The 25,276-nt window shown below is 37.2% G+C and overlaps 1 protein-coding gene across 1 annotated transcript in view; it reads left to right on the forward strand.

Moving 5' to 3' along the window:
• Positions 1-25,276, forward strand: part of LOC128982072 (eukaryotic translation initiation factor 2-alpha kinase) — a 221,666-nt gene that overhangs the window by 148,557 nt on the left and 47,833 nt on the right. Inside the window, exon 9 of the mRNA XM_054401116.1 lies at positions 7,093-7,276. Coding sequence (XP_054257091.1) covers positions 7,093-7,276 — 184 coding nt within the window. The remainder of the gene's footprint in view (positions 1-7,092; positions 7,277-25,276) is intronic.

The following is a 25,276-nucleotide window of genomic DNA, read 5'->3' on the forward strand; positions in this document are numbered from 1 at the left end:
AATCCATGACTGAATGTTCCACGGGTTTTGCTCTTTACGATAGCTACAAGATCATAGGACACCTTATTCAAACGCGGTTTTCCGCAACATTGAAAATTCACGTTTTTCAAGGCAAAATGCGATATATCTTGAGAGCCACTAAAGGTTCATTGTTGAAATTTTTACTACTTATTGTAGACAATATTAGGAAAATATAAAATATATAGGAACACTTGTTAAATCTAATCTTATTTAACTAGGGAATAAATATGTCTTATTTATGGAAATATTTTAGTACAAATGTAATCAGACAAGTTGAAATTCGCTTAGTCTGCAGGTTTGCTGTGGCGGGGGTATTTCATACAAGTATACATCAAATAAACACAATGGAACACTTCATACTGTCAAAATAATTTTTTACTAATTTTTAACTATACGGATATATCCGCTACCCGTCCGCGGATGAGTAGAAAAGCAGCGGATATATCCGCCACCCGTCTTTGAGGTTATGACCATGACAACGTTAGGCAATAAATAAAGAACAATATGTAAACAATAAATAAAGACAACGTAGTGTTGAGCGCGAAACCTCAAGGGGGGCGTAGGAGAGGTGCGTGGTACGCGGAAGAGGGGGAGACGCGGGAGAGGGGTAGGCACGGGAGAGAGGGGGGAGTGCGGGAGAGAGCGCAGCCATGAAGAGAGCAGGAAAGTGGCGCCTTGGTACTGCGAAACATCTGGTTACTGCTCAAGCACCTGCCAGTCTGTCTGAAGAGAAGACGGATATATCCGCTTCCCGTCCAGAACTTGAAAAACCATAAGCGGATATATCCGCCACCCGTCCTTTATCGCCAAAGACTTAGGCGGATATATCCGTCACCCGTCCGGGAAGTTACAAGCCATAGTCCGGCAACTATAGGGGGTTGAGTATGCACTGAAAGTGTAACGCATTTTGACTTTTGATTGTTGTTGGGGGCACATTGGAGATGACCAAAAGCGATGTTGCCGCCCTCCCAGCAGGTGCACAACCTAGAGGGAGGGGGGCAAACATGGCGGGGGGGGCGCTATGCGTTAAAACGCAGATATCTCCGAAATGGTAAAAGATAGAACATCGGTTAAAACGTCGTTTTAATCTAAAAAATGTGGTTAACAATAAAGGTCATTAGGTCCGAAGTCGTATCTTGACTGATATACGAGTTATAAACTAAAACATGGAATTACGAGATATTTGGATAGCTTTTTTAACAAAATTAAGGGGGGGGAAAGTACGGGGGCGCGCTCTAAAGAATCGCTCATTACTCGCGAACTAGACTCGATAGAAACATGCTATAAACGGCATTCTATTACAAATATTATTCTCTAAAAAAATGTTATTAAAAAAAACCGTATCTGCTATTTAAATTGAATATCAAAACATTTTTTTAAATTTATTGCATTTAAACTCAATAGTATATTTCGTATCTAGGGCCGAAAATGAGGTTTTGCCGGCTCGAGATAGTTTTTAAGTTCGAGACGAAGTCGAGAACTTAAATCGATCGAGAGCGGCAAAACCATTTCGGTCCGTGGTACGAACGCTATTTTTCACCACACTATACCCTATTACCACTATTCACCACTATAATAATGCACACTGCACTGATAGTCAACACAACTAGAACTTTAAGGTTATGTGAAGAAATAATTTGAGGAATCAGCAAAAATAAAAATAAATAGTTGCTAGGCAACGGTGACAATAACACAATTCTATTGCAATGCTATGAATTTTGATTGTGTATTTAAAATGCATTCATGTTTTAAGTAAGTAAGCGGACAGCTGATTTTGCGGCCCCGGCCTGTAAAAACCTGCTCGGTCCCCAAATTACGATGACAGGTGGCATGGCCAGCAAAACGTAACTTTCAGCCACCAATTAACGCATGTAATACAGCCAAAAACATCATAGTGTGGTGAAAAATAACGTTTAATTATTATTATTATAAATTTTAATTATTAAAACCCTTCAAACAACTTGTGTATTGTGTGTTAGGCATACGATTTTGGGATAGTTTTAAACAAATTGGTTGTCAAGGTTTGTGGCTAACTGTTGACGTAGGAGCTAAAAAAAGAAGTTTAAGTTGCCACAAAGCAGCAGAGGTTTTAGGCAATAGACTTCGTGAGGTTTTGCCAGCTCTACATTGCTTGACAGGATGTGACACAACAAGCAAAATAGCTACAAAAACTTCAGCCTTCAAGTATGCCAAAAACCACCCAGAAGAAACCTGTGGCATTTTGCAACTTCTAAACCAACGCCCACTACTGGATGACAGCGTGAAAAGATTAGAAGCATTGTATTTGAAGTTATTGAGAAGAAAAGGTCAAACTTGTAATGAAAGTCGCTACATCCAAATCCCCACAAACCCATCTGCCGTCAAGGACATAAGCAAAATGTCTTGTACATCGGACAGTTACAAATTACATCTATTACGGTGCAGTGCTCAATTATACTATTGGGAAAATTCTTTAATTGCTGAAATTGAGCCTTTAGATTTATCAAAGAACGGATTTTTAAAAGATAGCTCTGGAAAATTACGCCATCTACTTATGGAACTGACTCCTACTCCTACTGCGTTACTTCAACCATGCAAATGCAAAAACTGTTCCAAGGCAACTTGCAGCTGCTTTTCCGGCCACTCTTCTTGCTGCTCAACGATCCTTGATACCGGTACTTTTCCATAGAATACACGGCCTACCTAGGTACTTAAGAAATAAAATTATAAACGTCCAAAAACCCAACGTTGTGTGATTTTTGTCACATTTCCTTATAATGTTAATATATATACCAGCAACCATTGTTTAGAGAATACATAATCTAAATAACAGAAAGTTATGTTGTATAAGGGTTTTTTTTTTTTCAAACTGACACCAATAAGTTTACATTAAGAGTTGTGTACAAATAAAGCAATTAATGGGAAATAAACTTTGATTGCCGATAACTTTTTACGAGAAAATCCAAAACCAAGAGATCAATAACCTTGATTTACGCATATAATTGGTCGGCTGTACTACAGTTCTTAACTGTAAACGTTGGTTTTAGCGAATTTCCCTATAGGGAAGTAGCTATTACCGTAGGTGGCACGGTATGACCTAGACCCGGGACCGATTTACTTTTTCATTTTGATGTCCCCAGAGGCCAAAAACACCATTCGTTCAAATTTTTATATATGTATATATATATATAGACTTATATATATATATATATATACTAGCTGACCCGGCGAACTTCGTATCGCCTAAGTTATAGGTTTCCCCTAAGACAGACCGATGGAAAGAAAGTACCGTTACGTTTAATTTTCAAGATGATCTCGTTCGCATCGCTCAATCACGTCCTGGTTGAAGTTCGTTCGCTACGCTCACTCACCTTTGGGTTGGAGCTCGTTCGCTACGCTCACTCACCTTTGGGTTTGGAGCTCGTTCGCTGCGCTCACTTGCCTTCAGGTTAGCTCGTTCGCTACGCTCACTCGCCTCCAGGTTGAAGTTTGTTCGCTACGCTCACTCCCCTTTAGGTTGGAGCTCGTTCGCTGCGCTCACTTGCCTTCAGGTTAGCTCGTTCGCTACGTTCACTCACCTCCAGGTTGAAGTTCGTTCGCTACGCTCACTCACCTTTTGGTTGCAAATTAGCTGTTGTCATAAATGTAAAAGAAATAATAGTGCTGCACCCTGTTGGTAATCCTTGTAACTTTAATGCTATTGAACATCATAGAACAGAACCAACTTGTTTAATTGAAACAGCTGTTAAGATTCATTAATTCCATTTCTCATAAGGTTAACATGGGAAACTCCAGAGCCACTGGGGCGGAGCCCTTTTAAGAATTTCGAAACGGGAAATAGTTTACGTCCGATCCGCATGCCTACAGAATTTACACGCCAAATTTCATAACGATCGGTGAAGTCGTTCCGGAGGAGTTTGCAGACAAACACTGTGACACGAGAATTTTATATATTAGATATATACGTCCGTGAACGCGATAACTTGAGTAATTTTTGTCCGATTTTGATGAAATTTGGTTTAAAGGTGTAAAGCAGGATAAACTTGAATGAGTTCGCGAACCAGCACGATCGGACCATGGGAACGGGGCTTTACGGGGGGTTTTATGGGGTAAAAATTGGTTTTTCTCACTTTTGACCCTCAAAACACAAAATTTCCCAATTTTGTTTTAGACAATTTTAAAGAACTTAAAAAAACAAATAATTTAGTATATAAAAGTATTTTTGTTCGATTATTAGTAACGGAGAAAATTAAAAAAAATTGTAAATTTAAAATTCCCATGTTATTTCTTATGGAGAATATTGTCAAATGTTGTAGTTTGCTTGTTTATGAATATATTTTGATCAAACTTGGCAAATTTATTTATTTTGTACTAAGTTATCAATATTTTACTCAAAAACACACTTTATTAGTTTCCTTGTAGCAGCAAACCTAGGTACTCGTTAAACCCAATGTTATTAAAATATATTTAACCCTCCAAGTGTCCATAGTTTAGGCCTTAATGTCCACCTATTTTTGGCGCATTTGCAAGGTTTTATTAAAACGGATCTGAGAAGCTTAAAACAATGTTAATTCTAATGTTCTATATACCATATTGTTGTATGTTTGGAAAATCATGGGCTTCAATATTATATATAAAACATAAGGAACATTTTTTCCAAAAAAAAAATTTTTAGGTAAAAAAAATATAATTTCGAAAATTTTCAAAAAAAAAAATAAGTTTGCGCTCAATGAAATTGTATAAATTATAGGCCTATAAATATTTGAAAATAGCCACTTTGTTCTAAGTTTTATGAGGATTACAAATATATAATAATATAAGGAAGTATATTTGCAAATAAATAAGTTATGGGCAAAAAACTGATTTCAGTACATAGCGTTTAGCTAAGAATGCATAGCCTAACCATAGCTAGGAATCTGGCTGATAATTTACATCAATATCACTACCTACTTCTTCAGGATCATCAACCAGCACTTCAAAACCACTTAAATCTTCTTATAATGCACCATGTATATCACTACTTTTGATTTTTAACACTAAAACAATGATAAACGTAATAAAACACATCAGTCATCGGTCCGGGGGAACCTAGCTGTTTACAAATACACGCACGTCAGCTGTCTGCTACAATATTTTCGGAACTAAAATGAATAGCGCTTAGAGACAGACCTCTGGAGAAAGCTTAGAATATTACGGAAAGAACGATACCTAACTCGATCCAGTTCAATCCGATTCAGTCAGTCATAGAGCCTTCGCCGTAAACGATGTCTGCGTGTCGAAAAATCGACAAGTAACACTACACAAAGTGTGCTGCTTGTCGAATTTTCGTCAAGTAACACTGGGAGGGTTAACTGAAAATCAATTCTGACCAATGGAAATTCGCTTAGTCGGCAGGTTTGCTGCGGCGGGGGTATTTGGTACGGTACTGGTTCTTTTCCTTTTAACCTTTAGTAGCAGCAAGAATCATTTTTACGTACCAACACATCACAGTAATTTACAAATTAGTTATCGTTGGTGTTGCACCTTATTTATTACAGGCGTAGGCCTATTCAATTTAATTGATGTCTTAACTGTATAATTTTTGCTTTTTCTGTCTGGATTCCAAAATGTTATGCTAAGAAAACTATAACGCATTTTAGTAAAACATTTATTCAGCAAACCATCATGAATCGTTCAAACACTTTGAACGTTGTTTATGTAAACCGATTCAGATAGCATTTCGACAGAATTTCGAGTCATCTCCGGTCCAAGCAAATATAAATTGTTATGATCAAATTTTATGGCATTAACAAAGATTTCAAGTACTAATTTTATATGTACCTTTTTATGCTTTAAACGTAGCAGATTCCCTAATTAAGTTCGGTATTTTTGTGTGTATGTATGATGGTAACGCATTAATGTCCTTGTTTCTCAATGTTTCACGGAAAGGACAAGAGCGCCTTTGATAATGAAAATGTCAACCCGAATAAAGTGTTAAATTAAGAGGTTGAGGTAGTACCTTAAATACTTTTAACCATTATGTTATAAGTTATAGTCCTTTAAATTCTGAACAAAATTGTACAAATCCCATTTCCGTATATTTACTCTCACCGCTTACACATGATAAAGGTTGTTGACAAACTTATGGGAGAAAGTATGTGTCAGAATGCTGATACCGTTTATTTAGTTTAATCATTGGATATAACATATGGACCAACAAGATCCGGGTGACATTTAATTGCGAAGCATTAGTTTTGGCTTGAACTGTCAGATACTGTATTTGCGAAGGAATAGTTTTGTCAGCATATCTGAAAGTATGCAAACCAACTGCTGTGCTTTATATAAGAAGGTTTTAACTGACTATGATAAGATCCCCGTGCGTAGAACGGGCACACAGCTTGTTTTAAAATTAAATAATAAATTAAACATATAACTTTTTAACAACTACACCAGCCCCCACAAAAAAAAACAAAAAAAAAAAAACAACTACACTGACCATCGCCGATTGTCGTGTGATCTCTGCCACGTGGCGGCGCAGCGGCGGCGTCACCGTGCAGTAAACCTCGTATAACCTTGTCATATTGTCAAATAAATACTACGTGATGTTGATTTTTTAGTGTATAAAACCCACAATACACAATAACACAATACTATTTATTATTTGAAGGTTTTATTATTAGATTATATTATTAATTAGACGTTATTTTGAGTTTAAATTCAATAAACTAATTCAAAATGTTTAATTACTGAATTTGTATAGCAGATACGGGTTTTTCTCTAATAATATTTTTTTTAGAGAATAATATTTGTAATAGAATGCCGTTTATAGGCTAGCATGTTTCTATCGAGTCTAGTTCGCGAGTTATGAGCGATTCTATAGAGCGCGCCCCCGTACTTTCCCCCCTCCCCCCTAGGTTGTGCACCTGCTGGGAGGGCGGCAACATCGGTTTTGGTCATCTCCAATGTGCCCCCAACAACAATCAAAAGTCAAAATGCGTTACATTTTCAGTGCATACTCAACCCCCTATAGGGGCTGGACTATTTAGTTAGGGCCTATTAGGAGAATATAATATGTTATGACAAATACATATGTTATATTCTTATATTTTTCAGGTAATGGGTTTTACTTATACAGCAATCCAGAGTCCCACAGGGATTCAGCTAAAGATGCCACACTCTGCCCTGCTAACAATTCTTCAGAAAACACAACTGAGGAGGAAATACCTGTTGTAGAATCTCCTGATGAGATGACCTTTGCACATAATCAGATCTTTGTTGTTTCTCTTTGGTTCTGGTGGTAAGTTCATTTCAGTCACTCTTTGTATCACCAAGTATGGATTGCTGACAATTATTTCCAGATAGATGTTTTACAATGAGAAGTAAGAGGTATTAATCTAACAAACTTTTTGTAGACCACTAACATATTTAAAAAAAAAATCCGTAACTGTAGAGTCACTGAGCAAATAATAACAGTTGCATGACTAGTTATAGAAAGAAAGCCCAATTGAATAGTGGACTTTTCAGCACCAGTTCATATGAGCCATTCAATAGACATTTGTCAACATAGGACCAACTCTTATTGGACTTAATAGATTGGAATAACATTTTCTTTAGCAACTGAATTTGTCCACAAAAATGTAAAATAATGGAGAATGCTAAATTAAAGTCGATTGACACTAGTGATGGGCGGATCCAAGAAAATGTCGGTACCAGATCCGGATCTGGATCTTGAAAAATTCGGATCTGGATCCGAAGATCTGGATCCAGATACACACTGTCATAAGGGCTTGTTAAAAAATGTAATTAACAGAATGCCAATTTAAATCATACTGTTTAAAATTAAATTGGTAAAGTTTAAAGGTTAATATATCTTATATATAGAGTAATCTCCAGTTGAGCCCATAATCCCTCATTTTTTGGGGACACTAAAACTTTTCCAAATCTTAAAATAAAACTATTAGTTGATGATATTAGTTGGGCAATGTCACAGTACTGTATAATACAACGTCAATTACCTGTATGGTTAGGCAATGACACAGTACTGTATATTACGACGTCAATAACCTGTATGGTTAGGCAATGTCACAGTACTGTATATTACGACGTCAATAACCTCTATGGTTAGTCAATGTTACAGTATATGCCTCATAATTCCATTCTAAAAAATATATATTCTCAAATCCCGATCTTTTCTTAAGATTCGTTGGATTCGAGATCCTGATTTGACACATCCCTAGTCGTAATATACAGTACTGTTACATTGCCCAACCATAGAGGCTATTGACGTCGTAATATACAATACTGTGACATTGCCTAACCATACAGGTTATTGACGACAGTATTGTGACATTGCCCAACCATAGAGGTTATTGACGTCGTAATATACAGTACTGTGACATTGCCCAGCCATACAGGTTATTAACGTCGTAATATACAGTACTGTGACATTGCACAATCATAGAGGTTATTGGCGTCGTAATATACAGTACTGTGAAATTGCCTAACCATAGAGGTTATTGACGTTGTAATATACAGTACTGTGACATTGCACATCCATAGAGGTTATTGACGTCATAATATACAGTACTGTGACATTGCCCAACCATAGAGGTTATTGACGTCGTAATATACAGTACTGTGACATTGCCCAACCTGCCAACCATACAAGTTATTGACGTCGTAATATACAGTACTGTGACATTGCCCAGCCATACAGGTTATTGATGTCGTAACATACAGTTGAGACATTGCCTAACTAAAGAGGTTATTGACGTCGCAATATACAGCACTGTGACATTGAGTAAAAAATCGGTCTTTTACATGGATACAGACAGCTTTGTGTAAGTAAAAAAAAAAAAACGGGGAAAATCGGAAAAAATCGGATCCATCAAAACCGGATCCAACCCAAGATCCAGAATTTTTGGGTCCGATCCGGTGCCGGTTCTAGCTCGGATCCGGCGGATACGGTAGTCCGATATCCAGATCCGACCATTCAATTCAATTCAATTCAAATTTATTGATCCATCACTAATTGACACACATCAGTCCAGTCACAGTTCAGTCACACTTGCATCCATAATTCCTCAGTCAACTGTCCGTCAGCTGGTTTGTTTCAGTCAGTCTTCTCTCACTTAATTTACAGTGATGTTACAGTCAAGATCATTTTAATTAAAACACAATACAGTAGACCCCTCTTAACCGACCCTAATGGGACCGGACCTAGGTCAAATAACTCAAAAGGTCGGTTAAAATGGGCAATCTCTAAAATCATATCATAATGAAGTGCTATTCATTTGGAATTATATAATCATATTTATCTATATCATATCACATTATTTATAAAATAAACTAGTAAACTACTCTTATATCCTTTTTTGTATTGATAGAAAAGTCCCAAATAAACACAAAACACGGTTAAGTCAAATATAGGCCTACTTCGGGTGTATTATAATACTAGGCAAGAGTCAATAAAAATTCCTATTTTAATAACTTTAGTACTGTAATGTATTCATTGATGCTTTCCAAATCCATCGTAATACAGTACAGAACCTTTTGTTGAAATTAAAGATACAAGCAACCATTTTATTACAAGACACTAAGACAGGGTGTTTATTTATACTGGAGGCTCGAGGCACAAAAACTATCTTGACCTTGGAGTTATTAAACCCCCTTCCCTGCCCTCCCTACAAGTTGTGTACTCCAGCGATAAGATAATATGCCGCACAGATAACAAATCAGATAAGATGTGCTTGAGCTACGATGATGACAAACTGACAATAGGCTATGCTATATTTTTTGTAATCAATACAAAATAACTTATTCTTAGTCATATCCTGTGGAGATAAGCCTATGGTTCAGTTCTCATCGCCCAGCGTGGGAGGGGAAATGCCGAGATTCTTAGAAAGCAGCGGTTAAACCAAACTGCTCTCAAAGCAAGGTCGGTTAAAACAAACTATATTATTTTACGATCGAAGGCAGATAATCCGATTATCGGTTAATCCGATTATCGGTTAATCCGATTATCGGTTAATCCGATTATCGGTTAATCCGATTATCGGTTAATACAAGGTCGGTTAAGAGGAGGTCCACTGTATTTTATAAACTTGTCATCGTCCATCTTGATGATTGTTACATAAAGTACTTAGAATATAAAAACAACTATTTAAATAACAAAAACAAAAATTTTTTATTGTCAAAAACTTACATCACAGGTCCATCAGGCATCTGAACAATCCCAAAATATCGATGGAAAGAAATCTGAAATTGACTGACGAATTCCAGCGGAGAAACTAACGGACGTGCGCCAGAACTGTGCCAAATGAGTGTAGAAAGCGCAAAAGAAAATCCGTTAAAGAATAAATTCTTTGACTGTGATGTGACTGAACTGTAACACGCCGGAACTGATGTGTGTGAATAGACCTTTAGCTCTAAAGGTTTTTATTTAGTTAATTATCATCTTATCTATTTAAATATTTTTAGGATTTTTTTAGGATAGCAGGCACGGGAAAGAGTCCAAACTGGCACAAGAGACCCAAAACTTTACACTATACACACAAAACATCTTGTGCAAGTTTGGACTATTTACCAATCACGTAAGCCTAGTACCTAAAAAACCCGTATTTAAACATGTTTGTATGCCATAAGATTCATTCAGGTCATTGACAAAGTCAGTTGGTTTTTAATATAATTAAACTAGTTAACCGCCCGTGCTCCACCACGGGAATATTGTCAGCAATAAAAGAAATAATAATTAACAAATACTGTTTATCTTTGTATTTTATTTAGGGGTTGTTTAATTTTTTACATGAAATAGAACTGATAGTTTGCTAGGGATGGGCGAGTAGTGTTTTTTTGAGTCGAGTCGAGTCGAGTCGAGTAATTAGCCCTAATACTCGAGTATCGAGTCGAGTCGAGTCGAGTAGTTCACGAGAAAATCAACAATTTTATTTTACATATAGATGTGGCAAAAAACCTACATCTTCATTTTTACGAACAAAGCATTTCTCAATTCACCAAAAAAAGACCTGGTTAAAAGCTTTTATACCATATAAAAAACACAATATGTATGTGTATCAAACTTATATTTTGGTGTTAAAGGTTTATTATTAATTGAAAAAAATATGCAAAAATATGGAATTAAGTGTTTATTTTAAAATAGGCCTACTGTAAATGTTTGAATTTGACTAAAGCATGAGATCTAATAAAGTTTCCTCTAATTTATAAATAGGCTTATAAGTATTTATCTAAGTCATTTCTCAGTTTTTGTATTTATTTGAAATTCCATGAAATTGTCTAAGTTAACTCATTAGTTTATAATTTTTTTTTAATTACGTAGCCTTCATCTTGGTCTACAAATACTCTTTGTAAGGTAAGTTTTTCCCCCAAGTGAGTAAAAACTAACTTCCTATATAATGACATTTTCTCACTAATTATATATCTTCAAAATTTGTTTAACTATGAAAAAGTCACCAAGTCTAGCTGAAAACATAATCATAAATGAGGATATTTTTGAAATACAGAATAACTAATCAAACAAAATTTTTTACACTTTTACTTCTCAAATTTTTTTCCTTGAAAATGTCAACAGTTTTTCACTTATTTTTAACTAGCTGTACCCACGGGCTACATCCCATTTTACTACATTAGTATTAATAAAACTATTGATTGGTTAAGTTAAGATGAAATAAACAAAGCAGAATACAAACAAATAATAACAGCTGAGGTATTTTTAACATTAGGTAAATGGAAAGTTCCCTTTGGAAAGCAATTACGACCTTATAGGGCAACTTATGAAATAATGGATAATTTTGCGCAAGGTTTCTCGTCATGACGAACATTTTAAGTATATGGTTTATGGGGGTGTGACTTGTAGTTTTCTCAAAAGTTCATGGGTACTTTTGGCTTTATATATAGATAAAGATTATCACTTATAATTGTTTTAAAGAAGTCCAGATGTGTGAACTTTAAGAGCAGGCAAGAGACATACGTCACTGCCACAAAAACTCTTCTCTACTGTGAATGAATGAACTGTTTATTGTGTGAAGCCTTTGAAGCCCCACCCACCGTCTAACGGGACATGGGGGAGGAAAAGAGAAAGTTTGGCAGAATTTGCCCTTGTTCTAAAGCCTGGTTCACATGCCCTCCCTCACCCTCGGCCTCAGTCGCTTGCAGATTTCCATTACACAAGAGTGTTATTTTGAAATACCGTACTGTAAAATGTTTGAATTTGACTATGATGAGATCTAATAAAGTTTCCTCTCAAAATAGGCTTAATTTTTTAAGTATTAATCTAAGTCATTTGTCAGTTTTTGTATTTCTTTTTAAAAGCAATTGCAGTTATACATTAAAAAAATTACAAACATCTTGGCCTACAAATACATTTTGTAAGGAGAGTCTTTTCTCTAGTGAGTAAAAACGATCGTGGTCAAGGAATGAACTGTGCTAAAACAGCACATTGTCAATGTTTACAAAAGTATTTTGACTGAAACCTGAAACCTGAAACCCTGGTATTTTAAGACATTGCATAATAGCAAGTCGACGTCTGTGGAGAAAAGTATGGCAATAGATAGGTTTTACTTTAAGCCTACAATAAAGATTATGTTTTGGGACTAAAATCTCCAAAAGACCAAAAGAGTGCTTTTAACAAACATTTCATAGTTTTATTTAGTAACAAAAGTGTTTGACTATGTTCCCGATTATACCAAGAACAAGGTTCGGCATAGTGGATTCACTGTGAACCGGCCTGCCTGGCAGTGTTTCCACACGGCACACGACCAAAACAATAATCCCGCTTACTGGGTCGAGAAATCCTGTTTTATCCCGCTTTAAAATTGTGAAAAATCCCGTTTTATCCCGCATGATTATTTTTGTACAATACCTAGTATAATACTTGACGTATCATGTTTATAAAGTTGTTTTAACATCACTATTATATTTTACTACAGTATTTAATCAATTTGAGTTAGTTTTTCTCTAAAATTAAATGGAAAAAATAAAAATAGTCGTCACAGCCGAAAATCCCGTTTTATCCCGCATCCCGTTTTAATCCCGCTCAAGGTCTAAAAATCCCGTTTTCGGGATAATAATCCCGCGAATGGAAACACTGGCCTGGCCCTTATGCACGACGTCACTATAACCTCCGTGTAGGGGTGTCAACAATGGATCGGAACAATCGAAGTTTTGAACATGTCTGTAACCTAGTTTTTTATACTTAAATACTCATTATTTATAAACAAACACGTCCTACATATCGGATCTCGAATCACGATATTTATCGATACCCTTTCCACCCACAATAAAACATTAAACGATGTCAAAGCAATCGTCATTTGCTCCATTGAAACACGAAAGTCGATTGGCTGACATGGTAGAGCACTGACGCCTCCTGACCAATGAGAGCTGTTGTTACATACTTTTATTGTCAACATTCACCATTTGTTATAACATTACAAAATCGACACGGACTAAGGCTTATAATATTTTTCAATAAATACATTATGTTATAGTAGCACTTAAAACTTCACTAAACTCTTTAATCAGTAGGTAGTACAGATCAAAATATGGATCTACTTTTTGGCGCAATATAAAGCAAGCCTAACCATACGACGATGTTAAAGTTTAATGGTTGAATATAATTTTTCTAATGATGCGTATAATGCAGGGATTATTAAACTGAAAATTTCGACGTGTTTACGTTATTTATTTTGTACTAATAATAAAAATAATACATCTAAATGTCTGACTTATTGATACAGACATTGTTTAGTATAATTAATTTCGTGTTGGCGGGACATTCACGCGCCGGTTGTCTCTTGAGTTGAGTCTGACATCTTGAAATTTAGATTCGTAGATTGTGTTATGCAATGCTGAAGCTAAACAATGTCACCGGCACCGTCGCTGTTTTGAACTAGATAGTTTCTAAGTTGGCTATGAAAATTGTTAACCGTGATTACAAAACTAATACTATAGCTATACAGTAAATTTATGTTAAAATAAAATATTTATCCCTGTCGGATGTCGGTATCATCGGAATCGACTTTTGACAATCGAGTCTTGGTACCGATACCAATGTCGGTGGTATCGACGACGATAATCGACTCATCCCTTTTTACTAGTAGAGCTGTATAGTGACGTAATCGATGCATCGGGATTTTGATGCATGCTGGATCGAAACGGGATTCGATGCATCGCACTCGCACACCTACACCACTGCCTATCACCCAGTGTCAGCTCAGCTGTCGGCGCTGTCGCTGTCAGTGAAATGGATGACGCAAGCGATGTCTAGGTTGCCGATTATTAGTAGGCCTAGTATGTCAATATTTAAAGGGGTTAAGGGATTAAATAAAACTCAAACATTTTCCTTTCTTACTATTTATTTGTCAAATATCAATGAAAATAACGAAATCGGCAACGTCTACTACTCGACTCGAGTCACGAGTATCTTTAACTACTCGACTCGACTGTCGAGTATTGCCAACTACTCGAGTAATTACTCGACAGTCGAGTACTCGCCCACCCCTATAGTTTGCCTGTATAAACTATTTTATGTTAATCAAACCGATATAATACTTTAACCAAATGAATGTTTTATATTAATTCGAGTTTCATTTGAAAAATAAATAGTATACGAACTGGGCAATGCTGATAACCTAATAAGCAGCTATTTATGATATTTAGATAATTTGCTCAAGTATATTCCTATATTCGTCGTTTTTTTTTTTCATTACATTTGTTGTATGGAATAAAGATAGTCACTTAGCCTACATGTAAATCACGCATCAGCAGTTGGTCGCATTTCACGAATCTTTGACCCATACTGTGAGTAAAAGCTGTGTTTACGTCGTATATATAAAGTTGGGCATACTTTGTTCAATGTTAGAGGGTATTAACGGTCCAATTTGATGGAAAAGGAGTCGTGGATTTTAAAACTATATAGACTACCACTACCAGAAAGATGTTGATTCAAGTGAGACTTAGAACTGGCCTTTTCAAATGCAGATTTGTATTATATTTTACTCAAATAGTTTTTTGTCTCTTTTGACCCTTAATACTTTTTTTATAGTCGCTGTTGATAAGATTTTCCATAAACTCAAAATGTTATTAAGGAGTTCATTTTACCTTCCCCTTGTGACAACATAAGGAAAAAATATTTGTGTCCCAGTTAGTCTGTTCTGACTCAAAATTCATAGATTTGCAGTACTGACAAATCCAATCTAACGACACCAATTAAAAAAAAAATTGTATTTTTTAGAAGGGACTTCCAGAGCACAATTAACACCACCACTGTTCTTTACCTTTTTAGTTTGATGGTTCTCTACATGTTTTTTTTGTTCTGTATGTCTCTTTACGCCCGGTTAATGATCACCTTTTCTTTTTCTTTTTGTACTTTTCACATCATGGGGTTAATGATAAAGTTTTATAACGCTATAATTACCCGAGTCAACATTGCCATTAAACATCAAGTCAGATACTTCTTCGCCAGAACCGAAATCGTAAGTCACAGTTTCTCAAGCAACTTCCCTGTGTAGGCCTACTCGAACAAATATAGTTAGGGTATAGTTCACTGATAAATTGTAGTTCTAAATATCCCAGCATACTCGCCATCTCGAGAAGGTAAAATTTGGACGCCGAACACTGATCTTGAGTAAGAAGTAAGATTAATCACTTACGATAAAATGTTTGTATGTTATCAATCATTAGCAATTATCTGTACAACTTGCAAGCGGATTTCCCTATGATTGTTCTGGTGGCTATAGAGAATAAATTATATTGATCAAAACAATACGTTTCCGTCCCCTACTATGGGTATTATTTCACATTCCATACTCAAACTCAAACTCAATTACCACTTTCCTTCACATCACTTTGCAGGAAAACTAAACCATTTTTGTGTCCCAGTTAGTCTGTTCTGATTCGAAATTCATAGATTTAAAGTACCGTAGTGACAAATCCAATCTGGCCTCAATTCAAAAGAGTTGGTATTTTTTTGTAGGGACTTCCAGAGCACATTTAACACCAACACTGCTCTTTACCTTTTTAGTTCGATGGCTCTCTACATTTTTTTTTTCGTTCAGTATGTCTCTTTACGCCCGGTTAATGATTACCTTTTCTTTTTCTTTTTGTACTTTTCACACCCTGGGGTTAATGATATTTTATAACGCTATAATGACCCGAGTCAACATTGCCATTAAACATCAAGTCACATACTTCTTCGCCAGAACCGAATGGTAAGTCACAGTTTCTCAAGCAACTTCCCTGTGTACAGCCCCCCTCGCTAGTCCGACAGGTATGGGACTGACGCAGTGTCAGATTTTCAAAAACGTCGGATTATCGAAAATGGCTATTCTGTAATGCATTTGATTGCCAAAAAGATATAACTATCATTTTAAACAATATATTAATCACCATTAAATTCTTGGAAAGAATTAAAAACACAGAATAAAGGAAACACAATTTTAATTTATGTAGCCAAACTTATTTTACAGTGTTACAAACAGTACTGTACGTACATCCCAAAAAATACTGTATGCATAAAAGTAGGCCTACAGTACACAATTCATTAAAAAAGTAGGCCCTGTAAAATTAATACATACGTGTTTCAGCACGGTATTTAGTTGTTGAAAAAGTCTGTGATTGACTTCTGCTTCTTTTTTTGTACACAGTCCATCATTGCTGCTTCTTGCAATCCTTTTAAAACTAAAACTTTTGTCATGTCCACATCTCTCTCTTGGCACCAACGTAACAAAGTATTAGCAGCCGATACAGCGTCATCACAGCTGACGGTGAAGGTTTTTTCTGGCGCTGCGTCCTCGATCACGTCGTCATCAGCTGCTGTAAGTTCTTGGATTATATCTGCGTCTGTCACGTCAGCATCAAGGTTGTCCTCCATGATCCATGTCCTAAGCTCTTCAACTGATGCGGGGGCAAGTTGCACTTCGTTACAAAGTTCCAATGTAGCCTCCAAAACGGGTTCTGGGCCGCTGCTGGATGTAGGATTACATGTTGTAAGACATGGATTGTTAGGCCATACATTTTTCCAAGATTTGATCAAAGTTATGATTTTTACTTGTTGCCAAGCATATGCAACATTCAAAATGGCGTCCTTAATGTTAAAAGCTTACAAAATCGCTGTAATATCAGCATCAGGTTGACTGACAACATCCATAAGAATGCGCTTTTTGTAGTGAGCTTTGAGAGTTTTGATCCATGGGCTGGATTAAAGCTGTGGTATTTTTTGGTAGGTACATAGCTTCAATGTAGCCATCAGCAGTTTTTATTTTCAATTCATCAGCATCAGGATGTCCTGGTGCATTATCCAGTAAAAGAAGGGCTTTCATTGGTAACTTGTTCTTCTTTAATTCAGCCTTAACTTGTGGAACGAAGCTGTTAGTGTACCAGTCATGAAAAACTTCTTTTGTGACCCAAGCGCGACTTTGTGACTTGTAAGTTACTGGCAGAGATTCAATCTTGACATTTTTGAATGCTCGAGGGTTTTTTGATTTTCCTACAACAAGCAGTTTTAAAGCATGAGTGCCTGATGCATTAGCACACACCATAAGTGTAATAACTGTACTAATACTTAGTAAGATTAAAAAGGGAACCCGATACTTGGGACAACTTACTAAATTGCATGATAACAGTGACAGTACTGGGTGTGTTGCGAAATGCAAAGAGGAAATTATCCAATTTATGTTGTAAAGAAATGGTCTCAGAACCACTAGCCATAACCTGTCTTTTAAGGTTCTTCTTGACTTCCTGTACAAATCTTTCTGCAGCCCCATTCGAGGCAGGATGGTAAGGAGGTGAGAGCGTAAACTTAATACCGTTGTTGCTCAGAAATTCTCTGAATTCCCCACTAGCAAAATTGGGACCATTATCACTGACCAATTCTTCGGGCAGGCCAAAAGACGCAAACAGCGTACGCAGTTTTTCAATGGTTTTAACGATGTAGTAGATTTCATGATAAACACTTCTAGCCATTTGCTAAAACTATCAACAACTATGAGCATTTGTTGTCTTGTTAGTGGGTCTTCCGCATAATCCACGTGGATGCGCTGCCACCTACTTGAAGCTCTAGGCCACTGACATAATGGCACCTTAGCCACAGCATTCCTTGTACACTGACACACATGACATGAGAGAACAGTCTCTTCAATGGTTTTATCAATCCCCGGCCACCAAACAAAGCTTCGGGCTAACATTTTCATCCGATTTATTCCGGGATGCTGATCATGCAGCAATTGGATAACGGCACTCCTCAGTTTCTCTGGCACCACTACTCGACTACCCCATAAAGCACACTGGTTCTCTACGGACAACTCATCCCTTCTTCGAAAATAAGCAACCAGCTCAGAATCTTGACTATCACGCCATCCATGCCAAATGAAATCTCTGACCTTCGTCAAAACAGGATCAGTATCAGTAAGTCGAGCGATATCCTTAGCAGTAATAGGATTGAGATCACTCACCAATTTGAAACAGTCAAAGGCCTCTACCAGGGAAGAAACATGAGAGATGTAGTTGGAATCCAGCTCCAATTGGTCGTCATCAGGTAACGGTAATCTCGAAAGAGCGTCCGCATGTGGCAAGTCCAAGCCACGGCGGTACTTTACTTCAAAACTGTAGGCAGAGAGGATCAGGGCCCATCGTTGAAGACGCGCAGCGGCGACACAGGGAACTCCCCGCTTATTTCCAAAGATTGTCACTAAAGGAGCATGGTCAGTCTGTAACACGACATTTTTCCTACCGTAAATATATTTATGGAATTTTTTTACTCCAAAAACAAGAGCCAAAGCTTCTCTATGCAACTGTGAATAATTTCTTTCACTAGCACTCAAGGATTTCGATGCGAAGGCAATAGGCCTCTCTACTCCATCAATTAGGTGCGAAAGCACGGCACCAACACCTCGTGGACTTGCGTCACAAGTCAAAACTAATGGTCTATTTACATCGTAATGAACTAAGACATCTGAAGACAATACCCATGTCTTACTTTCTTGAAAAACAGAAGAACATTGGGTTGACCATACCCACGGTGCATCCTTACGAAGTAGATCGTAAAAACAGCTAAGTTTGTCTGAAAGATTGCAAATAAACTTCCCATAATAATTTATAAGGCCTACATAGGCTCTTAACTCTTCCTTTGAAGTTGGCTCGGGTGCGTTCCGAATCGCCTCCAAAATACCCTCCTGCGGGCTGATCCCTTTGGACGACAAACAGTAGCCTAGGTACTGTACTGACGGCTGTAAGAATTTACATTTAGAATCATTTACCTTGACTCCATAACTTTAAAAACGTTGAAGAACACTCTCCAAGCGTGACAACGCTTCCTCTTGCGAAGATCCACCCACCAGTACGTCATCCAAATATGCCACTGACCCAGGTAGGCCACCAATAATTTTGTCCATGGCCGCTTGAAAGAGAGCCGGAGCCGAAGACAAACCATACGGCAGACGTCGCAAACGCACTAAGCCTTTGTGCGTGGTTAGAGTCAAGAGTGGTTGGGACTCCTCTGCCACAGGAAGTTGGAGATACGCTGCCTCCAAGTCCAAAACTGAAAACCAGCTACAACCTGCTAGAGTAGCAAAAATGTCCTCCGGTTGAGGCAAGGGATAGTGTTCCGACTGGATCACTTGATTAAGGGTTACTTTAAAGTCCCCGCAGAGTCGCACCCCACTTTTCTTCTGAATCACCACAATAGGAGTAGCCCACTGAGAGCTGGTAACGGGATAAGCAATACCTTCAGCAATCATCCTATCAATCTCATCTTCTACTGATTTACGCAACGCGTAAGAAACAGGGCGATATTTACAAAATTTTGGCACAGCATCCTCTTTTAGCACAATACGTGCCTCAACATCCTTAATTTCACCAGGGCCTCCTTTGAACACAGAGGCATACTTTTGTTTCAAACCAGAAACGACTTTAGGCTCATCGGCCTTACCTAGGGTTAGGTTAGGTTCACCACCCTTAGATTTAACACTGCCTGATAGGCTATTAAAATTACAAGTAAAAATAGATTTCCAGTCATAAGCGATATGTTGTAGCCAACTACGGCCTAGAAGCATAGGCTGGTTCGTACGATCAATCTTAACGACTATCATAGGTAACTGATAGGTCTGGTCCATGTAGGTTACTTTGACTAAAGCTTGTCCAATAACATTGACTTCATTGCCTGAATATGTAAGCAACTTGATATCTACAGTACTCAATTGTACATGAGGGAAATATTTGTTAAACAATTCTTGAGGGCACACAGTTAGTGCCGAGCCAGTATCAATTTCCATTAATACGGATACATTCTCTATTTCTAGGCTTACCTTAAAGGCAGAAACATTATCACCAGAATTCATACTGTACAAAGACAAACTTTCAAACTCCACTTCATCTGGACCATCACTAGGCCTAGGCCTATTTTCCTCTTCCATCTGATGGATTTTAAATTTACCACTTTTTATGGAATTTTTCACTGGATTTTCTGATTTGAACCTGCAAACCTTACTGATGTGACCCAACTTTTTACACCCATGGCACTTGTAATTACTATACAGGCAATTATTAGCCCTATGCTCTGGATTGCCACAACGAAAACACTTATTTATCTGAGACATATCTCCCTTCACATCACTTGAATTTGATTTAGATCCCGCACTGTGAAAATTTGAACCTCGGTTGGAAACACGTGCATTCTTCTTGACCTGAAACCTGGAAATTTCCTGAACACTTGTATTCGAGAATAGACCTGTCTGTTTCTCGGCCTGTTCAAGCCTGAGTGCAAGAGCCAACGTTTTCTTCAAATCCATTTCTTCGGAAAGTAATTTTTGACGGATTGCTTCATTTTTAATTCCCGAAACTAACTTGTCTCTCAGTGCATCCGATAAGAATGTTCCAAATTCACACGTCGAAGCCAAATGCTTCACTGCCACCACGAACTCTGCAATACTTTCAGATTGTTTCTGGCATCGACTATAAAAAGTATAACGCTCAGCGACCACAAGGCGTTTAGGAGAATAATGATCTTCCAAGATTTTGCTCAAATTATCTTAAGATTCTTCATCAATCTTCTTAGGAGAAATAAGATCGGTGAGGACGGCTAATATTTTAGGGCCTATTACAGTAATCAAGATGGAGACCTGCTTCACGTCCTTGACCTCTTTGGCCTTGAAAAAGTGTTTCAAACGTAACAAATACGAACTAATATCTTCTTCGTACGGATTAAACTTCGATATCCGACCGATATTAGACATTTCACGCACACGCAGATTTAATTTCGTCGCCAAATGTAATAACTGTACTAATACTTAGTAAGATTAAAAAGGGAACCCGATACTTGGGACAACTTACTAAATTGCATGATAACTCCGACTGCCGTTCCACTCCGCTTCGTGCCATCGTTCCTAGTCGGTGACGTCACTCAGCAGTGCAGCCAACCACACACACAAACTCAATATTCTTCTGGCAATGTAATATAGCCTTATATATTACAATAAGCGTGAGTTGTTCTTTTTGCAATTTCCTTCCAGACACTTTTTTTTCCTCATCACTTACAATTAATGTTTCTGCCGGGAGCTGTCGCCAATTCAACCCGGTTTCATCTGCGTTGTACAGTTGCTCGGGAACTAAACCAAGCTCAGTAATTTTTTTGTCTAACATTTCAATGAACGCATCAATCTCAGACTTGTCAGCAGATACCTTTTCACCACTCATCTTCATAAACCGTATACCATGGCGTTTTTTGAAGTTTTCAAACCATCCATGACTAGCTCGAAAATCATCCTTCTTTGTTATTTCTGTGTATAAATATTGAGCTTTTTGTTTAAGTATGTCTCCGGAAATAGGAGCATTCCGTGTGCGTTGTTGTTTAAACCAAATGAACAGTGCTTCTTCCACCTCAGGAAACTCGCTTGTTCTCAGTGTTTTCCTGTTTAAAGCGTCGTCTTCAACAGACTTCATAAACCCTTCGATTTTTTCTCTCTTCTTCATTACATCATAGATCGTAGGCCGTCCGATGTCATAACATTTCGCTACTGCAGTCGGCGTTTCACCGCTATCTATTCTTTTAATAATCTCCCACTTATTGTTAAAGTTTTGTGTTTCTGTTTAACACCACTTGTACTAACCGTTTCACACAACTACTGTACTGTACACGAACACTTGCACTTACTAACAAAGGTACCACTGCACCAGAAAAGTGTACTGCACGTCTCGAAAGTCAACTGAACACTGAACGGAAGGGCTCCGTCGGCAACGAGACGTGATTCACAGTGTTTCATGTCACTGCATGCTTGTTTTTGCTCCCGTAGTGGCGCCTGACGGCGCGTCGGATTACCGAGTACGTCGGATTTCAAAGCGTCGGACTAGCGAGGGCGGGCTGTACTTGAAAAAAAAATCACTGATATATTGTAGTTCCACGTATCCCAGCGTACTCGCCATCTCGAGAAGGTAAAGTTTGGTACCACTAAACGTCTAACACTGATCTTGAGTAAGATTCGTCACCTACTATAAAATGTTTGTATGTTTCCCACTCATTAGCAATTATGTACAACTTGCAAGCGGATTTCCCCATGATTATTCTGGTGGCCGTAGAGAATAAATTATATTGATCAAAACAATAAGTTTCCGTTCCCTACTATGGGTATTATTTCACATTCCATACTCAAACTTAAACTCAATGACCACTTTCCTTCAGATTACTTTGCAGGAAAACTAAAACATTTCAAAAATAAGTTAACAAATACACTTTCCTTGATCAAAATCGTGTGTTTATAAACAGAAACTCCAAGTTTAATTATTGCATACTGAAAGTGATGTTATAAAAATAATAACAAATGTCTGACAAACATTAAACAGCTGACGAATAATGTATAAACTGTGTATTATATTCTTCAATAAGAATTGTAATGACTCTACCTTTAAAGGGCTGTAGGTCGTAGCCCTTAGAAAAAACGTAAATTCTAAGGAAGTTCGGCAAATCTACACACTATCCCCTTTAATTTGAGACATAAATCTTGTAGATCGGTCCAGTAATTACTGAGAAAACAGTGTTACAACTGTGTAGATAATATATAGATCAATATATATTATATATATAGATTATATATGTTCAATATATAGATTATTTCAAGTATCATATTTTTGAAAAAAGTCAACGAACATTTCTTTTATTTTATGTCCTACCTTCACATCCTAGGATGCCAGATCTAGCCCAGAACTGTTTTACACATTACTTCAGGCTAGTCATTGAGAGTCGCGGAATTATCACATAGATAAAGTCCATTGGTGATTGGTGGGATTTGAACCCTGGACCTCGGGCTCAAAAGCCCCAAGCTTTACCACTAGACCAGCTCGCTCAACAATCCAATGACAATAATATTTAATAATACAATCTGTACATTTTTTAAATATTTTGTTCTCTGTAAGAAACGCTTTCCTTAATTTGGAAATGGACAGTGATTTTGCAGATATTCAAACCTTAAGCTCGCATAAGGGACAGTACAGAGTATATAGATTAATGTTTGGCATTAAAGTTGCTCCTGGCATTTGGCAGAAAACAATGGCCAAGACGTTGGCAGGCCTAAAAGGAATACAGTGCTTCTTTAACAATATAGTCATTCAAGGAAATTTGGAAGAAGAACTACTTCTGCCTTTGGAAAGTGTCTTAGGATAACTAAGAGAAAAAGGTTAGACTCAATTGTGACAAGCGCAAGTTTCTCCAGAGAAGAATACATTATTTGAGCAACGTCATTGATAAAAAGGGTATTGATAAATGTATGGACAAAATAGCTGCCATAACTAAGGCTAGAAAACCTGGGAATGTAAGCGAACTCCGGACATTTTTAGGTTTGGTGAAATATTACAACCGATTTATAAATACCTGGCTACTCTACTGACACCATTACATAAGCTTTTATAGAAAGGGAACAAATATGTTATGAATGAACAATGTAAACAGAGCAGTGGCGGTTCTAGGACCTTGTCAAGGGGGGGGTTAAGGCTGGGGGGCCCGGGAAAATAAGCCGTTTGGTGACTTTCTAATGCCATTTTTAACACCTCAAACCCAATTGTCCATAAACTCCCAATTAACCAGTTGCTTGTCATGAACAAATAGACATTTAAAAAATTTAACTATGACGATTTACAATCATGAATTTCAAAACACAGTGTAGACTACGGCCATGTCCTCCTAAAATCCGTTGGGTGACTTTCTACAGCCAGTTTTAACGTCTAGAACTGTGTGCAAAACCTCCATTTCCCCATTTATTTGTCATGAATAAGTAGACATATTTAAAACTAACCATCACAATTGCATTCATAAATCTCAAAACATATTGTGGGCTACGGCCATATCCTCCTAAAAGCTGTTTACTGACTTTCTAACATCTATTTCTGACATTAATAATGTCTATATCTGTGTCCAACTGTCCATAAACCTCCCATTTCACATGTTATTTGTCTTTGTCATGAGCAAGTAGACACTTTAAAAATCTAACTATGACGAACTGTAGACTACAAAGCCATATCTCCTAAAAGCCATTTGGTGGCTTTATAAAGCCATTTCTAACGGCTAGAACTGTACCCAATTGTCCTAAAACCTTCCATTTCACCTGTTATATGCCACGCAAGCAAGTAGACATGTTTTTTAACCTTACGTTTTTCTCCATTTTAGAGATCTGTCACAATATGTATATGATCGAATTCAGTAATAGCATTGACTATATAAACTGTTAAACTATTGTTTATTTATAGTCAATGGTAATAGGCTACTGGTGCTACCGCTGATTGATGCCTGTGTAAAGTTAGTGGCTAGCAGACAATTTGACAACTAACATTGTTAACATGGTTAACATTGTCTCACTGATGAGCGAATTGGCCACTTTGCTTTCTCAAATCAGTGAGAGAACATGTACATTGTTAGGTAACTGTAGGAAAATGTAGTTGCAATAAATTTTACATTTACCTAATGTGCGTCGAATAAAAGTAACGTCTTTGGAAAAGTAGCTAAAATTGTAGCTATAGCTAAATTTCATTGTAGCTGTAGTTGTAGCTATCTACTTTTTCGGAACTGTAGCTAATAGCTATAGCTAAGCTACTTTTTTTGGAAATGTAGCAGTAGTTGTAGCTAGCTACATTTTAAAAGTAGCTTCCCCAACAATGATTAAAATCAGGTGTGATTATTTGTTTAAATTACTGTATTCTGTTTTGCTTATTTCAGCTAAACTTAACCAATCAATAGTTTTATTAATATCCTACTTATGAAGTCAAAAGGGATGAAGTCCGTGGGTAACAGCTAGTTATTGTT

This window comes from Macrosteles quadrilineatus, unplaced genomic scaffold (assembly GCF_028750875.1).
Source record: "Macrosteles quadrilineatus isolate MER2022 unplaced genomic scaffold, UCM_ALF_1.0 Scaffold_1__1_contigs__length_201487025, whole genome shotgun sequence".
NCBI lineage: Eukaryota > Metazoa > Arthropoda > Insecta > Hemiptera > Cicadellidae > Macrosteles > Macrosteles quadrilineatus.